Consider the following 14188-nt stretch of genomic DNA (forward strand, 5'->3'; position numbering starts at 1 on the left):
ATGAATTTATGTTAAAACTATGATTGTTAACAAGAAAACTAGTTCAATTAAATTATTGTTTATTTACAAACTTACTTTCTTTACCTAACATATCTCAATAATAATAATCAGATTTCATAAATTGAATCAACAAAAAAAATCAATAAATTTTCTATTTATTTGTTAAACAATTTTATAAAAGTTTAAACAATGTTTGGGAAGAGGCGGCCTGAGCACTTTGCAAACAGTTTCCAACAAATTTTCAGTTCCTTCGTCGTCCAAAGTTCTGTTGTAGTAATCATCGAACATCACCAGAGGAACAAACGTGACCTTCGGATCATTCCCATCAGTCCTATCACCGTATGCAGCCAACAGTTCTTCAGATTTAGCAATCATGCACCTCTTCAAACGATCGTAATTATAATTAACCGCCTTGCAACACTAAAAAATTAACAAAGACAAAAAATTGAAAAAAATAACTAAATCAATAATTAACTTACGCTTTTGATCTTCTCATCTTCGTATTTCGTCTGCACGAAACAATCCAACAACTCAACGATATCAACGTTATCCTTAAACTTGGACTGTTCCAAAGCGCAAGCATGGATTTTATTCCCGTAACACTCTTTATCACCGTGCTGGCAATTGAAAATCCAATGTCCGTCCTTCATTTCTCGCTGTAAAATTATATTTTATAAACAGAGAAAATCAATGTAATTCTCTCACCGTCGCCTTTCCATACGGCACCAAATCCAAATCGATGTATTTCGAGAGTTTCTTCGTGGTTGGGTACAGCTGCTCCGATAGGAATTTGATGCTGTAAGGACAATAGGTTTCGTAGAACAACGAGATCTTCACCTGCTGCACATCGTCGCAACGAATCACTTCGACGCTGAAAAGCAACAGCAAGACTACGCGCAGCAACATCCTTTAACACTGGCTGAAGCAATTGAAGTTCAAAGTCTTTATATACGGTTTTTATCTACAATTGTTTGTTGTTCTTACAAAGAAAGTTCTGTTATTGTTTCTATTTACAGTATTTCACAGATTGTACGCTTCCTATCACTGCTGGTGTCTAAGTGTTTTTGGAGTGGTCTACGATGCATCAGCAAAGTTCACTTATCGCACTTGATAACTAATAAATTATCGGACATTTCAATACTTGTAATTTTCCCATAAAATTGCTTTAATAAATAAACAATCAAAATTATAATTTAGTACTAAAAACATTGATATATTAGGATAATTACAACGTATTTGCTTATCGCAATTGATAATTTTATTTTTTCCGAAAGCAATTAAATCAGTGATTATCGTCGATAATTGTTACAATTAAAATGTGATTTTCCTTAAACCAATAATGATTAAAATGTTTATTATTTTCATAACAAATTAATAATTAATTATATTATGGAAGTTAAGCAACGTTTCATGAGTATAAGTATTTGGAAAGGTGATTTTAAATTTGTATCTCAGTGATTATCGTCGATAATTGTTACAATTAAAATGTGATTTTCCTTAAACCAATAATGATTAAAATGTTTATTATTTTCATAACAAATTAATAATTAATTATATTATGGAAGTTAAGCAACGTTTCATGAGTATAAGTATTTGGAAAGGTGATTTTAAATTTGTATCTCAGTGATTATCGTCGATAATTGTTACAATTAAAATGTGATTTTCCTTAAACCAATAATGATTAAAATGTTTATTATTTTCATAACAAATTAATAATTAATTATATTATGAAAGTTAAGCAACGTTTCATGAGTAAAGTATTTGGAAAGGTGATTTTATATTTGTATCTCAAGGCGTTAATTAAGTTTAAAAAAAAATATTTTATTGAAAAATTTCTTAGTTATTAATTTCAATGTATATAAAAAAAAGCGGTTGCATCCAAACAATTCGTAGAAGGGAAAAGTTAAATTGTTGAACAAAACGTTCGTATTGTAGTCCAATTGTAGTGTTTCGGAATGATGAGCTCACATCCACCAATAATACGCGCTACGTCCTCTGAGGACGGTGCATCCGCTCGGTTTTGTTTCCAGACGAGAGCAGACGGTTCCCAAGAAGTCCATCAAGGAGTTCTCCTGCACTGAACGATCGTAAACGTCGTCGAAAACTGTGGTAGGAACGAAGCTCAAGCGAGGCTGCAACATGTGAGTCCTCTGACCGTAACGCGCCAAGATCTGTTGACCGTTTGCAGAGCTCGCGCACGATTTAATAGCGTCCCAATTAAGACCGCTGTAATCGCTGCACTGAAGAACAATAAGAAACATCAAAATTGTAGAAAGAATCTTGCTTTTTACTCACCTGCTGCATGCTGGATTGCATCCGTTTCCCCATGACGCAATTGACGAATTTGAACGTTGGCCATTGCTGGTATCCCATGTTCAGAGCGCAAGCCTGGATGATGTTGCTGTAGCATTCCTGTCTTCCGTGCTGACATTGGAAGTACCAAACGCCGTTCACCAATTGTTGCTAATTTTACAAGAAAATTGGATCAATTCAATCGAACACAAACATAATCATAACTCACCGAAGCTTTACCGTAAGGAATCAAATCCAAATCCACGTACTCGCCAATTATCGCGTAAGCTGGTAACACTTGATTGTTGAGGAACGTTATGCTGTCCGAACACAGACCTTCGTAGTAAATGGAAACTTTCAGTTTACTTCCCTCCACCTAATAATTTCCTAGCAAAGGATTAAATAAAACTACAATTACAACCAAATCTCACGTTAATGGTAAAAGCTAACAGCAGCAACGAGAAGACGTAGATCTTCTGGGTGAACATCTTGGCTTGACTGATTCAAATGAGCTCTGAATTCGCTTCAATGTAATGAATGTGACAAAGAGGGAGGTGGTATCACAAAGAGCGCAATTATCGGTAATCTACAGTTGTCACAAGAACCTCTTTATCTCTGCAGCTGATTGTGCAGTCTCTTCGGTTTTAAACGCTTCTTCATTCGCAAACTTTTCATCGTTATCTCTTCTCCAAACAAAGGTGTGGTGACGATAATCAAGAAGTGTATAGAATTTTGTAATTGTTAAATTGTCTTGATCGTGATTAGTTTAATTGGAGCATCAATTGGATGTGTCCCTGAAGATGTGGGTCAAAGGCACACTGATGTTAGTAAATATAGTGCGTAACGTGTAGATTATTTGCAGTTATCAATACACAATAAAAAGTGAAGATTCCAAATAGAAATGCATGAAAATTGAAGAATCTACATCATATTTAACATTTGCTACAAAATCGAAAACTATAGGAAATTCATGTGATTAAGAAAACTATGAGAATTGGTAAAGATTCTGTAAGCTTCTAAAAAAGTATTTGCAAATGAAGAAGGAAAGTATTGAAGAGTCAAGTATCAAATTTGGATGAAACTTTGTTCTCTCATTCAATTATAGACGTTAATTTACATTCTCAAAGAAGCTGCAAGCAATTGCTTTGTGTTTCAAGAATTGGATGGAATGGATGAATAATTTATATTTGAATTGATGCATAGTTCTTCGATGTTATGTAAGAGGTCGCAATGGATCAAAGATGTACTGGAGAGGTAAATGTTATTGATTTTTGGAGCGACTGGTTGCATAAGAGATGTAAACAAATCTTGGGGCGTTCACTACAGTGCGCACATATTCATCACGATGGATAGTTAGCAATTCCAATTAGAACTTTAATTAGCGTGATGTCATGACGACAGTGAATTTTGAAATGGAACAGTGACGTTTTTTTTTGTGTACCTGAAAAATTCCAGTGTCTGTAATATCGAAACAATGTTCCTGATCATCTCAGTCCTAATGCAAACTTGCCTAAACTTTGTAATCTTCTCCTACGGCCTCTGGTATTTCCTTATAGATGTCCTCTACCTATTCCTACCATTTGGCCTCATACCAACAGCAATAATCTTCGTCACATTAGTTATCTTTAAAGTCCCGAAACCATCGAATTCCCAACTTGAGAGGATAGTCGGCAGGGAACTGTACCTTGAGAACGGTGCAGATGATAGACCAGCAATGAGGACTGTGGGGCATCGAGGGGCTGGCCTGGATGCACCCGAGAACAGCCTTGCAGCTTTCAAAATAGTAATTAAACATTCACATATGAAATTCGATGAAATCAATCAACTACTTTAATTTGCAGTGCGAAGAGAAGAACTGCTCATACGTTGAGTTCGACATTACATTAACTAAAGATTTGGTGCCTGTGGTCTTTCATGATACCACTTTGGAGAGGACGGCCAATGTCAAACTTAAAGTCAAAGACATCACTTATGCAGAACTCATGGAAATTGACATAGCGATGAATCATCCTTTCAAGTAAATAATAGTTAATCGTAAACTAATTAATTAATGTTTATTTTTTTAGAGAAAAGTTCAGGAACACGAAAGTGCCAACTCTTGAGGAAACTGTGGTGCTTCTACTGAATTCCAAGCTGAACATGTTCATTGATTTGAAATATCACGATTACAGGGTAATATAAATTAATTTGCAAATATACTAAACTCATGGGAATTTAGAATTTTTTTCAGATAGTTAAAGTGGTGAATGATTTATTCGTTAAATATCCAGAGCTTCACCACAGGGCTGTCGTATCCTCATTTTATCCTTCGCTCATCTATTTGGTAATCAATTAATATACGAATTGTGAAAAACGAAAAGTTAAAACGTTGAAACTTTCAGATAAGACGAAACAATCCTAAAATCGTTTGCTCCATTGCTTATAGGCCGTACTTCTTCAGCTATTCGGGATACATGTTTCCAGAGGGTCTGGGTCGTAGACGCGCCAGGTTTTTACCTAAACACTTGGTCAATTTAATGGTGGACAAACTGCACTCGTGGCTTCTACCCAAAGTCACCTACTACGTAACCGGCATATCGTTGATCCTGTTGCACAAGGATTTCATGAGCGCGTAAAATATACATGAAAATTACTGAAAAAAACATACCGAAATTCAATATTAATTAATTTAGGGATGTCGTCATGAATTGGAGGAGGAAAGGGGTCAGAGTTTGCGCCTGGACTGTAAACCATCCAGCCGAGAAACAGTATTGCAGCAAGATCCTGAAGATCGCCTACTTCACGGATACGCTCGTCGGGGAAGGAACGGCTCACGCAAACTAAGTGTAGCAAGCAAGCAGCATAGGAAACGCAAGCACGAATCTCTTTTGCCAGCAACTTCTCCACTTACTTATTTATTACGTATTGTTTGTTTTCCTTCGATTTTGGTGTGCGTGTGCCATTCATTCATTATTTTCGCCGACCACTTTCTTGGATGCAATCAACTCCAGTACAAATCTATATTTAACTTATATTTATACACATTGTATTTGTATACACTTTCTTACTTTGTGACATGTGATTATCTCTTATAGCAATTAGAATGAAGTTTTAATAAATGCAAATTTGGAAACTTGAGACTTTCAACTTTTATTTGTGTATAAAAACAGAAGTTGCAATAAAATCTTAATAAAGATTATTAGTTTTCGAGTTATTAACGTTATTAATTTTATCAAATTGCGATTGAAAAAGAAATCCAATTGGACAAAATTTTCGAAAAATCTCCAGAAAGAGACCAAAAGTATTTTATATAACTATCAATCTATATTTTCACTTATATTAATCTCTGTATATTGTAGATCAAGATTCATGTTCAACATTCTTCTAGAAGCAAGTGTTTTCGAAAATACAGGCCATTTTCGAAAACGTTGTTTTCCAAAGTATCTAATACCAAAGTTTGATAATTAATTGTGATGAAGCTAAGGTAGCTACAAGCTTGTATTTACACTCATTTTAATCTCTGCATATTTAAGAACAACACTAAAGTTGAAAATTCTTGTGGGAGTTGGTGTATGCAATAATACAGGCCATTTTTGAAAACATTGTTTTCCAAACTATCTAATACCAAAGTATGATAATTAATTGTGATGAAGCTAAAGTAGTTACAAGCTTGTATTTACATTCATTTTAATCTTTGCATATTTAAGAACAACATTAATGTTCAAAATTCTTGTGGGAGTTGGTGTATACGAAAATACAGGCCATTTTCGAAAACGTTGTTTTCCAAACTATCTAATACCAAAGTTTGATAATTAATTGTGATGAAGCTAAAGTAGCTACAAGCTTGTATTTAAACTTATTTTAATCTTTGCATATTTAAGAACAACATAAATGTTCAAAAATCTTCTGGGAGTTGGTGTATGCAATAATACAGGCCATTTTCAAAAACGTTGTTTTCCAAACTATCTAATAGCAAAGTTTGATAATTGATTGTGACGAACCAATGGTAGCTACAAATCTATATTTACACTCGTTTTAATCTCTGCATATTTAAGAACAACATTAATATTCAAAATTCTACTGGGAGTTGCTGTATACGAAAACACAGGCAATTTTCGAAGACGTTATTTTCCCAACTCATTTGTGAAATACCAAAAGTTTGTTAATTAATTATGAAGACACCATTGCAGCTACAAATTAATATTAGCGCTTATTTTAATCCGTGTACATTAAAGATCAACATCCATGTACAACATTCTTCTGGGAGCTAATGTTTACGAAAATACAAGCTATTATAAAAGACGTTGTTTTCCTAATTTTTAAGCAAAGTTTATATGGTTGTTTGGTTGTCTACACTTTAGGCGCAAAATGAATATTCTAATTTTTGCGACAGCTAGTGCCATCTATCATCAATATGGCAAAGGTTATAGTTCGGGCATTTTGGCGCTGCATGAAATCCATTTTCTTGAAAACGTTCTAATTTTATTAAACAAACGTGTCAGAACGATACTGATGTTATTACTTTATTATATTAATTTTAATGCTAATTACTTTTTGTGTTTACTGCGTTTTAATTTTCACTAGCAGTCTGCAACCAAACATACATATAAACTTTGATGAACAAGTAGGAAAACAAAGCTTCAGATAATGGCTTACATTTTCGTAAAACTGAGCTCCCAGTAGAATTTTATACATGGATGTTGATCTTGAAAATACACGGATTAAAATGAGCGAAAATATTAATTTGTAACTCTAATGGTGTCTTCATAATTGATTAACAAACTTTGGTATCTCACAAATGAGTTGGGAAAATAACGTCTTCGAAAATGGCCTGTGATTTCGTATACACCAACTCCCAGAAGAATTTTGAAGATTAATGTTGTTCTTAAATATGCAGAGATTAAAATGAGTGTAAATACAAGCTTGTAGCTACCTTAGCTTCATCACAATTAATTATCAAACTTTAGTATTAGATAGTTTGGGAAACAACGTTTTAGAAAATGGCCTGTATTTTCGTAAGCACTTGCTTCTAGAAGAATGTTGAACATGAATGTTGATCTACAATGTACAGAGATTAAAATAAGTGAAAATATAGATTGATAGTTATATATTCAGAACAATGTAGAATAAACAGGAAATCCAATACAGACTTTTAAATTTAATTCGCGCTCAACAAACGTAAATTTCAAATTTCAACCAATCAGAAACGACCGATGCTAGGAGCTCAGATACCTCCTCGCTACTCCTGTTCTCCTGGTGCAAATCGAAATTTTCTGGCATTTTCGAGAATCAAGGGAGGGGGCGATTTGCGTTTTGATTCGCGAAAACCGCCAACTCATTAAAGCTTAATAACTTTCTTATTAATTGACCAAAACTAACATATTTTATATAAAACGAAAGCTAAAGAACTATTCTTTAAAACAGTAAATTAAAATTTTCTAATATACATAAATATAACCATTTATTTTACTACTTTTTTCAATTAGCTGCAACACCTTCACGTTTTTTTAAATCAATCGATTACCACTCGTGATAATTAAACAATCAAATACACAAATTAAAGACAAAACTACAACCTTTCCAATGAGCTAACTACCGGCATTGTGCTTTAGTCAGTACATGTACTATAAGTTATCAAAATCAAGCGTTTGACGAAACAATTTACTCAAATTTTACAATTTCTCGGTTTACGTAATCTTTTCATACATAATATGTTGCGTAAGGGTACCGCCCTTCTTACGCAACAATAAAAAAAGATACAAATAAAGGTTTAATAACACTGATTTAGAAGTTGCAGAATCTACTGGAAACGGTAAAAACTAAAAAAAGAAATGAGTAAAACACACAGGTTTATTTTTTTTTTCAATTATATAATTTTTATTCATAATAATTTCAGAGAGCAATCAGCGATATCATATGCAATACAATGTTATTTATTTATTTAATTTTTTTTTAAATTAATTTTCGTATTTTTTTTTTATACATTATTCATTCACTTTATTCTTTTTTTTGGGTGGTGGACAGGCGAACATCCCGATCTGCTAAGAGCCGTACAAACTATTTATTTACCTTTTACTTTTCTTCGTCTTAGTTAATTCATAAGTTTATATAATATATATATTTACACGTGTGACAACATCACGCAGCTATTACAAATTTATTACAAAACAAAAACAAAATATATATAAAAAAAATAAGACAAAGTAGGCATAACAAATGAATGAATACAGACGGACAGAGAAAAGTAAAGACGAACGAAATAAGTACAAATGATTCTTAAACCCTAAATCATAATAGAAATAAACACATCAGTTACAGTTAAATAATATTACATAATAATCAATAAACAAATTAAACTTAAATATTAGTATGTATACAATATAAAATGTACTTCATAGAAGTTGTTGCCTTTCTCTCTCTCTATATATATATATTTATATAAAAAAAAGAATCGTTTGCTTCGGTTTAGTGGAAAAATTGTTACGGTTATTAGGAAAAGTCTACAAGAAAAAAAAAACCTTTTTTTTTTGTCGCTCTTACACAATATATATATATATAATTTATATTATCATCATCATTATTTTTTCTTCTTTAAATTCGTAACAAGAATACTTATCTACAATTTTCTTCAATCATCATCATAATCATCGTATTGGCAGTCAAGCGATCGATACCCAAATAATATAAGTAATAGTTAAGAAACAAACTTAATGCACGATGAAAGAGGAACGGATAATAATAGTATTAGTAGTAGTAGTAATAGTAATAAAGATCTTTCATTCATAAATTTAAAAAGTACTTATTGCGATATGAAGATATGTATTTCACTATTTAATCTTTGTTTTTTTCTCTTCTATTATTAAATGTTTAAATTTGCAGTTTCGCTTAATTATTAATTAATTAATTAATTAATTACAGGAATCTGTAATCAGTTGTTGTTGTTTGTTAAATTCGGTTGAAAATAGAAGCTTAGCTAACAAAAAAACAAAAAAATGTGAGTGAGTGTTTCGTGTTCTTTTCCTCTCAAGTTTCTTATAATTTGTTTGGAAATTATTTCTCTTTCTCTCTACGGAATTATAAATTACGTGTATGTATTTTATTTCGTTTTATATAAATAACTATACATAGGTATTTACATGATTATTATTATTATTATTTTAAATTTTATTTATTTTCTGAAACAAATCTAAACCTTTACTTTTCTTTTTCGTTTAACAATTTATTTTTTTCTCTTGCATACGTTTTTCTATCTCTCGGCGCAAATCCTAAAGGGATTAAAACCTCGAATATATATATATTTGTTTATTATATTTGTGTTTAAGTGTTTTGTGTGAAATTGTGTGTTTGTTGTTGTTGTTGTTTGTGTCGTGTAATGAAGATGATTGTCTTTTAAGATCTAAAGTAAACAGTGTGATTTAGTATAAAGTTAAATACACGCAAAAGTTGGGATGAATGAAAGGAAAGTGCAATTCTTTACTCGGAAAGGAACCAAACGAATTTTGGCAACAATTTATATATATATTTAAATAAAAAATAATGTATTTGGAGGAAGGATCAAAGATCCTTCCTCTCGTTCCAAAACCGAGACGAAATTTGCAATTTCCTTTTTTAAAAAAAAAATCCCAGCAAATTATAAAAATGAACGAACAATGCAGATGGATTTTCTTAACCGAAAAGTGAATAAATTTTAATTATTATAATAACTATGTACAAACTACTTTTTATTAGTTATTAGGTGAAAGAGGGACCAAGACATAGTTTTCTTTTAATTTAATCTTTTGCAAGCGGAAAAGTATTGCTTTTTCATACGCGTTCATTACATTTATTAACCAATGTAATCACTAATCATAGTTTACAAAAAGAAAAATTTAAAAATCGTAAGAATATTATTATTAATAATAATAAGAATCACTTTGGTCCAAAGTTCCTATTAATATTATTTTTTTTTTGTTTATTTACTTAAAATCTAATTTTACTTTATAATTTCTTCTTCTTCTTCATCGTTATTCAATTGTTTTTTTTTTTACAGAAAACTTGATTGTTTCTTTGCACCGACACGTCTGCAATTTGTAAAATAATAAAATACGCTTCTTCTTTATTTACTTATTTCATTTTTTCTTCTATCATCTCTTAGTCAATCTTCACTTAACATTTTCGCTTCTCCTTCACTTCTTCTTTACACATGCATATCACAGACCTACAATATTTTTTTAAATTTTATTTCGCTTTTTTTTTAAATAATAAACATGAAACATTTCTCTTCTCTGTGTGTAGTTTAATCGTATTAATTGTTAATCCCTATAGGTTAAACAAAGTTAAAGTTTAAAATTATTATTTGTGTTTTTAATTAAATTTAAAAGTTAAAGGAAATAAATAAAATGCGTGAGTGAGTAAAACTAATCGGTTATTAGAATATTGGAGGATGTCTCTTCTTTCAATGAAATCATTAATTAAACTAAGTCAGTCACTTCAATTTTAATTTTTGTTTTGTTTTCACTGTGTCTCTAACTTTAGTTGCGCGATTAATTATTTTCAAGGTAATAATTAAATTGGGGAGGGAAATTCGTTTGAATTTAAGAAATTATTGGATGAAACTAGTTCATTTTGTTGTTGTTGTTGTTTGTTGTTGTTGTTGAGGGCACTCGTAATATTTACACGAAGAGCACACGAGTCCAATACAGAGGTATTCCCAAGAAGGTTAATGCCAATGGACCATGCTGCATCAGCTATCAGACGAAGGGATGCATTATCTCATTCGGGTGGCTATTCTGGTTGCTGTCGTTGTGTCGCGATGCGCATTGCTGAAGAAGTTAAGGAAACAGTTAAGATTTTCAACTATAAACGTATTGCTGTTGTTGTTACTCACTGCTTGCTTCCTCTCCCAAGTCTTCATCGCGGATTTGTACTTCTCGAACTCGTGACACCAGTCCGAGTAGATCTTCTGGTAGTCGTTGCTCTTCGCCGGCGGTGAACATCTGTGCGCGTCGACGGTGACGTTGTATGAGCACAGAAGCGATGCTCCCATCATGCAATCGTACCGACCAGCGTCCGCTTCCGTCACTGCAATGATCACCAGTCCGTGCTCTGAGGTTTCGATGTATTTGTCCGGTCTGGAAATAAGAAAAATTAAGAAAACATTCACAACTTTGTAGCAGAAGTTTAGTTACCTGAAGACGATCTTGTACGGTCCCTTCTCCTTGGAATAGTGGTACCAGGTGATGGTTTGCGAGGCGAGGACTGCGGGCATCTTCAAGAAGCAGCCCAAATGAAGACTTTGGCCCCAAGTCACTACCATCTTCTTCTTGACGACGCTGCTGTCGCACACGTCTATCGTGCTGTTGGAAACATCTTGAAGAAGTCTGAAGAAGAAATATACATTCACTTACACATCTTCTAATCATTAGAAATTCGTTTACTTTTCATACAAAAGTGAGATCAATAAAATTAAAATTTCTTAAATTCCGCTAGATTTACAGTACATTTTCATATACATTTTCAAACTCTAATAGACATTTTATTGATTGTACTAGTATTTGATTCAATTGGAATTTTCTCATCTAATCTTGATAATTTAACTTACAAATTATATTTTTTTTTTGAATAAGGAATGTATGTTTTCTTACCCAGGTGAGTACGGTTTGCAGACGTTGGAGTCTTTGTCCCATCCGCAGTAAGGATCGTGGACGCACCTAAGGCAATTATCGTAACGGCGATTGCACATCACCAGATCGATCTGTTTGACGCGATGGTCGGAGGCGACGTACAGGGCTTTGTGCACTTTGGAAATTTCCATCACTTGGATCGCTTCGCCGGGCGTGACATCGAACACGTCCAGAAGGATAGAGTTCGATTCCTCGTTCTTGTTAGCCCACTGAACGATCTTGTGTACACGACCATCACCTGAAACAACAACAACAACAACAATTATAGATTGTTTAATATTGATTCTTCACCTACAATCCTTCTTTATATCTATGATTGTAACAAATACTGATACAGTATTGGAAAGCCCAAACATTTAGCTTGTAGTTATTGAGATGATTTGTGGTAATTTGACTTACTCGTTCCTGCGTAGTAAACAGTGTAATCGAGGACGGCGCCGCCGATGTCCACTTTGATCTTGTCCACCACGAGTCTCGTAAAGAACAGATCTCTCTTGAAGAAGACGGGTTTCTCGTTCTCGTGCATCACAGCGGAATCCATGAGGGGATGAGATCTGATGAAGTTGAGGACGGTGTCGGGAAGGGTTTCGGTATCGTTGACGCAAGTTCCCGGACGCGGTTCTGGTACACGATTCGAAAGAACTGGAAGCCACGCCGAAGAGGACGTAGCTTGCTCCTTGAACTTCCCGTTGAACGCGACTTGGATATCCTCTAACTTGAAGGAGCAGATGGCTGAACCCATGAGGCCGTTCGTGGACGTGGTGAAGGTGCCGTAGAATTTGTTGTCGTCTCCTGGTACTTTGTAGATGGATTCTGGAATCGATGATGATGATGTTGAATGAATGAAAGTTATATTTGGTTTGTAAATAAACACTTACGGATTTCGTTGAAGTAGAAGGGAAACTCGCCGGGGATGGAGCAGTTGAGACGGGCCTTCAGGTAGGTGGCCCAGTTTTGCGCGAGGATGTTCTTACCGCCGGTATCCTTCTTGCAGACGCGCGCCACTCTCGAGTAAACGCTTTTGCCGCAGTTGATGTACTCGACTGCGGTCTCTCTGAAGAAGAAAAACACGTACTCTCCGATCTCGAAGGAACCCACGAAGTTCGGTTCTGTAATAGACACAAAAAAAAAGCAAAATGTAGTAATCTGCACGTTTTTTTTTGGGGGAAAAAATCCTGTAAATCCAATTACCTGTAATCTGCGTTTATTACCGTGGGGTTGAATAATTAAATCACGGAAGGGATTCGAAGTGGAGGGACGAGGATCAGGAATATATATATAGATATATAGATAGATATAGTGCATAGGGTACGTAACGTGTCCATGGGAACCCTCAGGTGGAGACCGTAATGGGTAACAGGATATTCAAAGGTGTTTCCGCTCGTTGGTCCTTGCAAATCTAACCCCCGCCGCATGCGTGATTACAATTACCAACTCGAGCATTTTGCCGACCACTACAACTTGTCCAAAATCCAACCCTCCTCACAAATACTAAACTATCATCGATTTTCCACCCTTTCCTTTTTTTTTGCGCCCCATCCCTCCTCGCATCGCTTATTAAATAATCAAGCACCTCAATAAAACTAAAGCACCGCACGTTTTATGCACTTCGACATGGAATTCGGGTATTTCATCCAGAATTTCTCCTTTTTTTTTTGCTCATCTCATCTAAACTTCTTTTACGGCTGTACGTGTCGCCCTAACCTACTAATTGCCATCAAGAACCCCAACGAAATTAATACACCGAACAGATGACGCACAGCCTACTTTTTTTTGCTTCCTTCAAGAAAGAAGTAACCGAAACATCATTTACATAGATATTATGCAACCTTCAGCAAGAGGGGTGTCATCTAAACTTCATAGAAGTTTTTTTTTCTTATTATTAGTATAACGTGAAACGATACAAACTTTGTAAAAATGTAAATTTTCATTACAAGAAAAAACCGGATTTTCTTTAAAAAATTAACAAAATTTATTATAATTTATATTTAAACAATCATTAAGATTAATCTAACTACAAAAATATATCAATTTACATACAAATTTAAGCAAATCTACAAAAATTAGTTCATAATAATATTTTTTTTTGCGTAATTATTTAATTTCTTCAAAGTTGATTTTAAATCTTGGATTATTTTAGCAGAATTTTCAAACACTTTGAACACATTTTTGTTCTTTCTTCGCTAATAAGCGATAAATTTTCATTACAAGAAAAAACCGGATTTTCTTTAAAAATTTAACAAAATTTCTTATAA

The 14188-nt window shown here is 33.6% G+C and overlaps 4 protein-coding genes across 9 annotated transcripts; 1 reads left to right on the forward strand and 3 right to left on the reverse strand.

The window, feature by feature from the left end:
- Nucleotides 1-124: 124 nt before the first annotated feature.
- On the reverse strand, nt 125-1089 carry LOC108558884 (gamma-interferon-inducible lysosomal thiol reductase-like). 5 transcript variants are annotated; one of them, XM_017915937.1, is made up of 4 exons: nt 1015-1089; nt 706-961; nt 480-656; nt 125-420 (listed from the first exon to the last, which is right to left on the reverse strand). In XM_017915937.1, exons 2-4 carry the CDS (start codon nt 904-906, stop codon nt 163-165), a joined length of 636 nt encoding a protein of 211 aa, XP_017771426.1. In that variant the 5' UTR covers nt 907-961; nt 1015-1089; the 3' UTR covers nt 125-162. The 5 variants fall into 5 exon arrangements, with proteins under 5 accessions (XP_017771426.1, XP_017771427.1, XP_017771430.1 ...); XM_017915938.1 differs by having other exon boundaries at nt 706-919; nt 985-1078; XM_017915941.1 differs by having other exon boundaries at nt 706-915; nt 985-1057.
- A 784-nt stretch (nt 1090-1873) lies between these two features.
- On the reverse strand, nt 1874-3112 carry LOC108558886 (gamma-interferon-inducible lysosomal thiol reductase-like). Its single transcript, XM_017915942.1, has 4 exons — nt 2724-3112; nt 2522-2668; nt 2296-2463; nt 1874-2240 (listed from the first exon to the last, which is right to left on the reverse strand). Exons 1-4 carry the CDS (start codon nt 2778-2780, stop codon nt 1965-1967), a joined length of 648 nt encoding a protein of 215 aa, XP_017771431.1. The 5' UTR covers nt 2781-3112; the 3' UTR covers nt 1874-1964.
- A 290-nt stretch (nt 3113-3402) lies between these two features.
- LOC108558883 (glycerophosphodiester phosphodiesterase 1) lies at nt 3403-5371 on the forward strand. 2 transcript variants are annotated; one of them, XM_017915936.1, is made up of 6 exons: nt 3403-4075; nt 4134-4309; nt 4359-4464; nt 4523-4615; nt 4674-4903; nt 4965-5371. In XM_017915936.1, the coding sequence occupies exons 1-6, from the start codon at nt 3767-3769 to the stop codon at nt 5113-5115; spliced, it is 1065 nt and encodes a 354-aa protein (XP_017771425.1). In that variant the 5' UTR covers nt 3403-3766; the 3' UTR covers nt 5116-5371. The 2 variants fall into 2 exon arrangements, with proteins under 2 accessions (XP_017771425.1, XP_017771424.1); XM_017915935.1 differs by having other exon boundaries at nt 3405-4075; nt 4511-4615.
- A 5387-nt stretch (nt 5372-10758) lies between these two features.
- On the reverse strand, nt 10759-13042 carry LOC108558881 (semaphorin-2A; the record flags this gene model as incomplete). The annotated part of the gene is given in 6 exon segments (XM_017915930.1): nt 10759-11072; nt 11138-11381; nt 11439-11630; nt 11895-12171; nt 12333-12746; nt 12812-13042. Coding segments are annotated over 6 exon segments (1430 nt in total), but the record flags the coding sequence as incomplete, so codon positions are not given.
- Between the last annotated feature and the right edge of the window lie 1146 nt (nt 13043-14188).

Source organism: Nicrophorus vespilloides, unplaced genomic scaffold (genome assembly GCF_001412225.1).
Source record: "Nicrophorus vespilloides isolate i.1.1-1 unplaced genomic scaffold, Nicve_v1.0, whole genome shotgun sequence".
Taxonomy (NCBI): Eukaryota; Metazoa; Arthropoda; class Insecta; order Coleoptera; family Silphidae; genus Nicrophorus; species Nicrophorus vespilloides.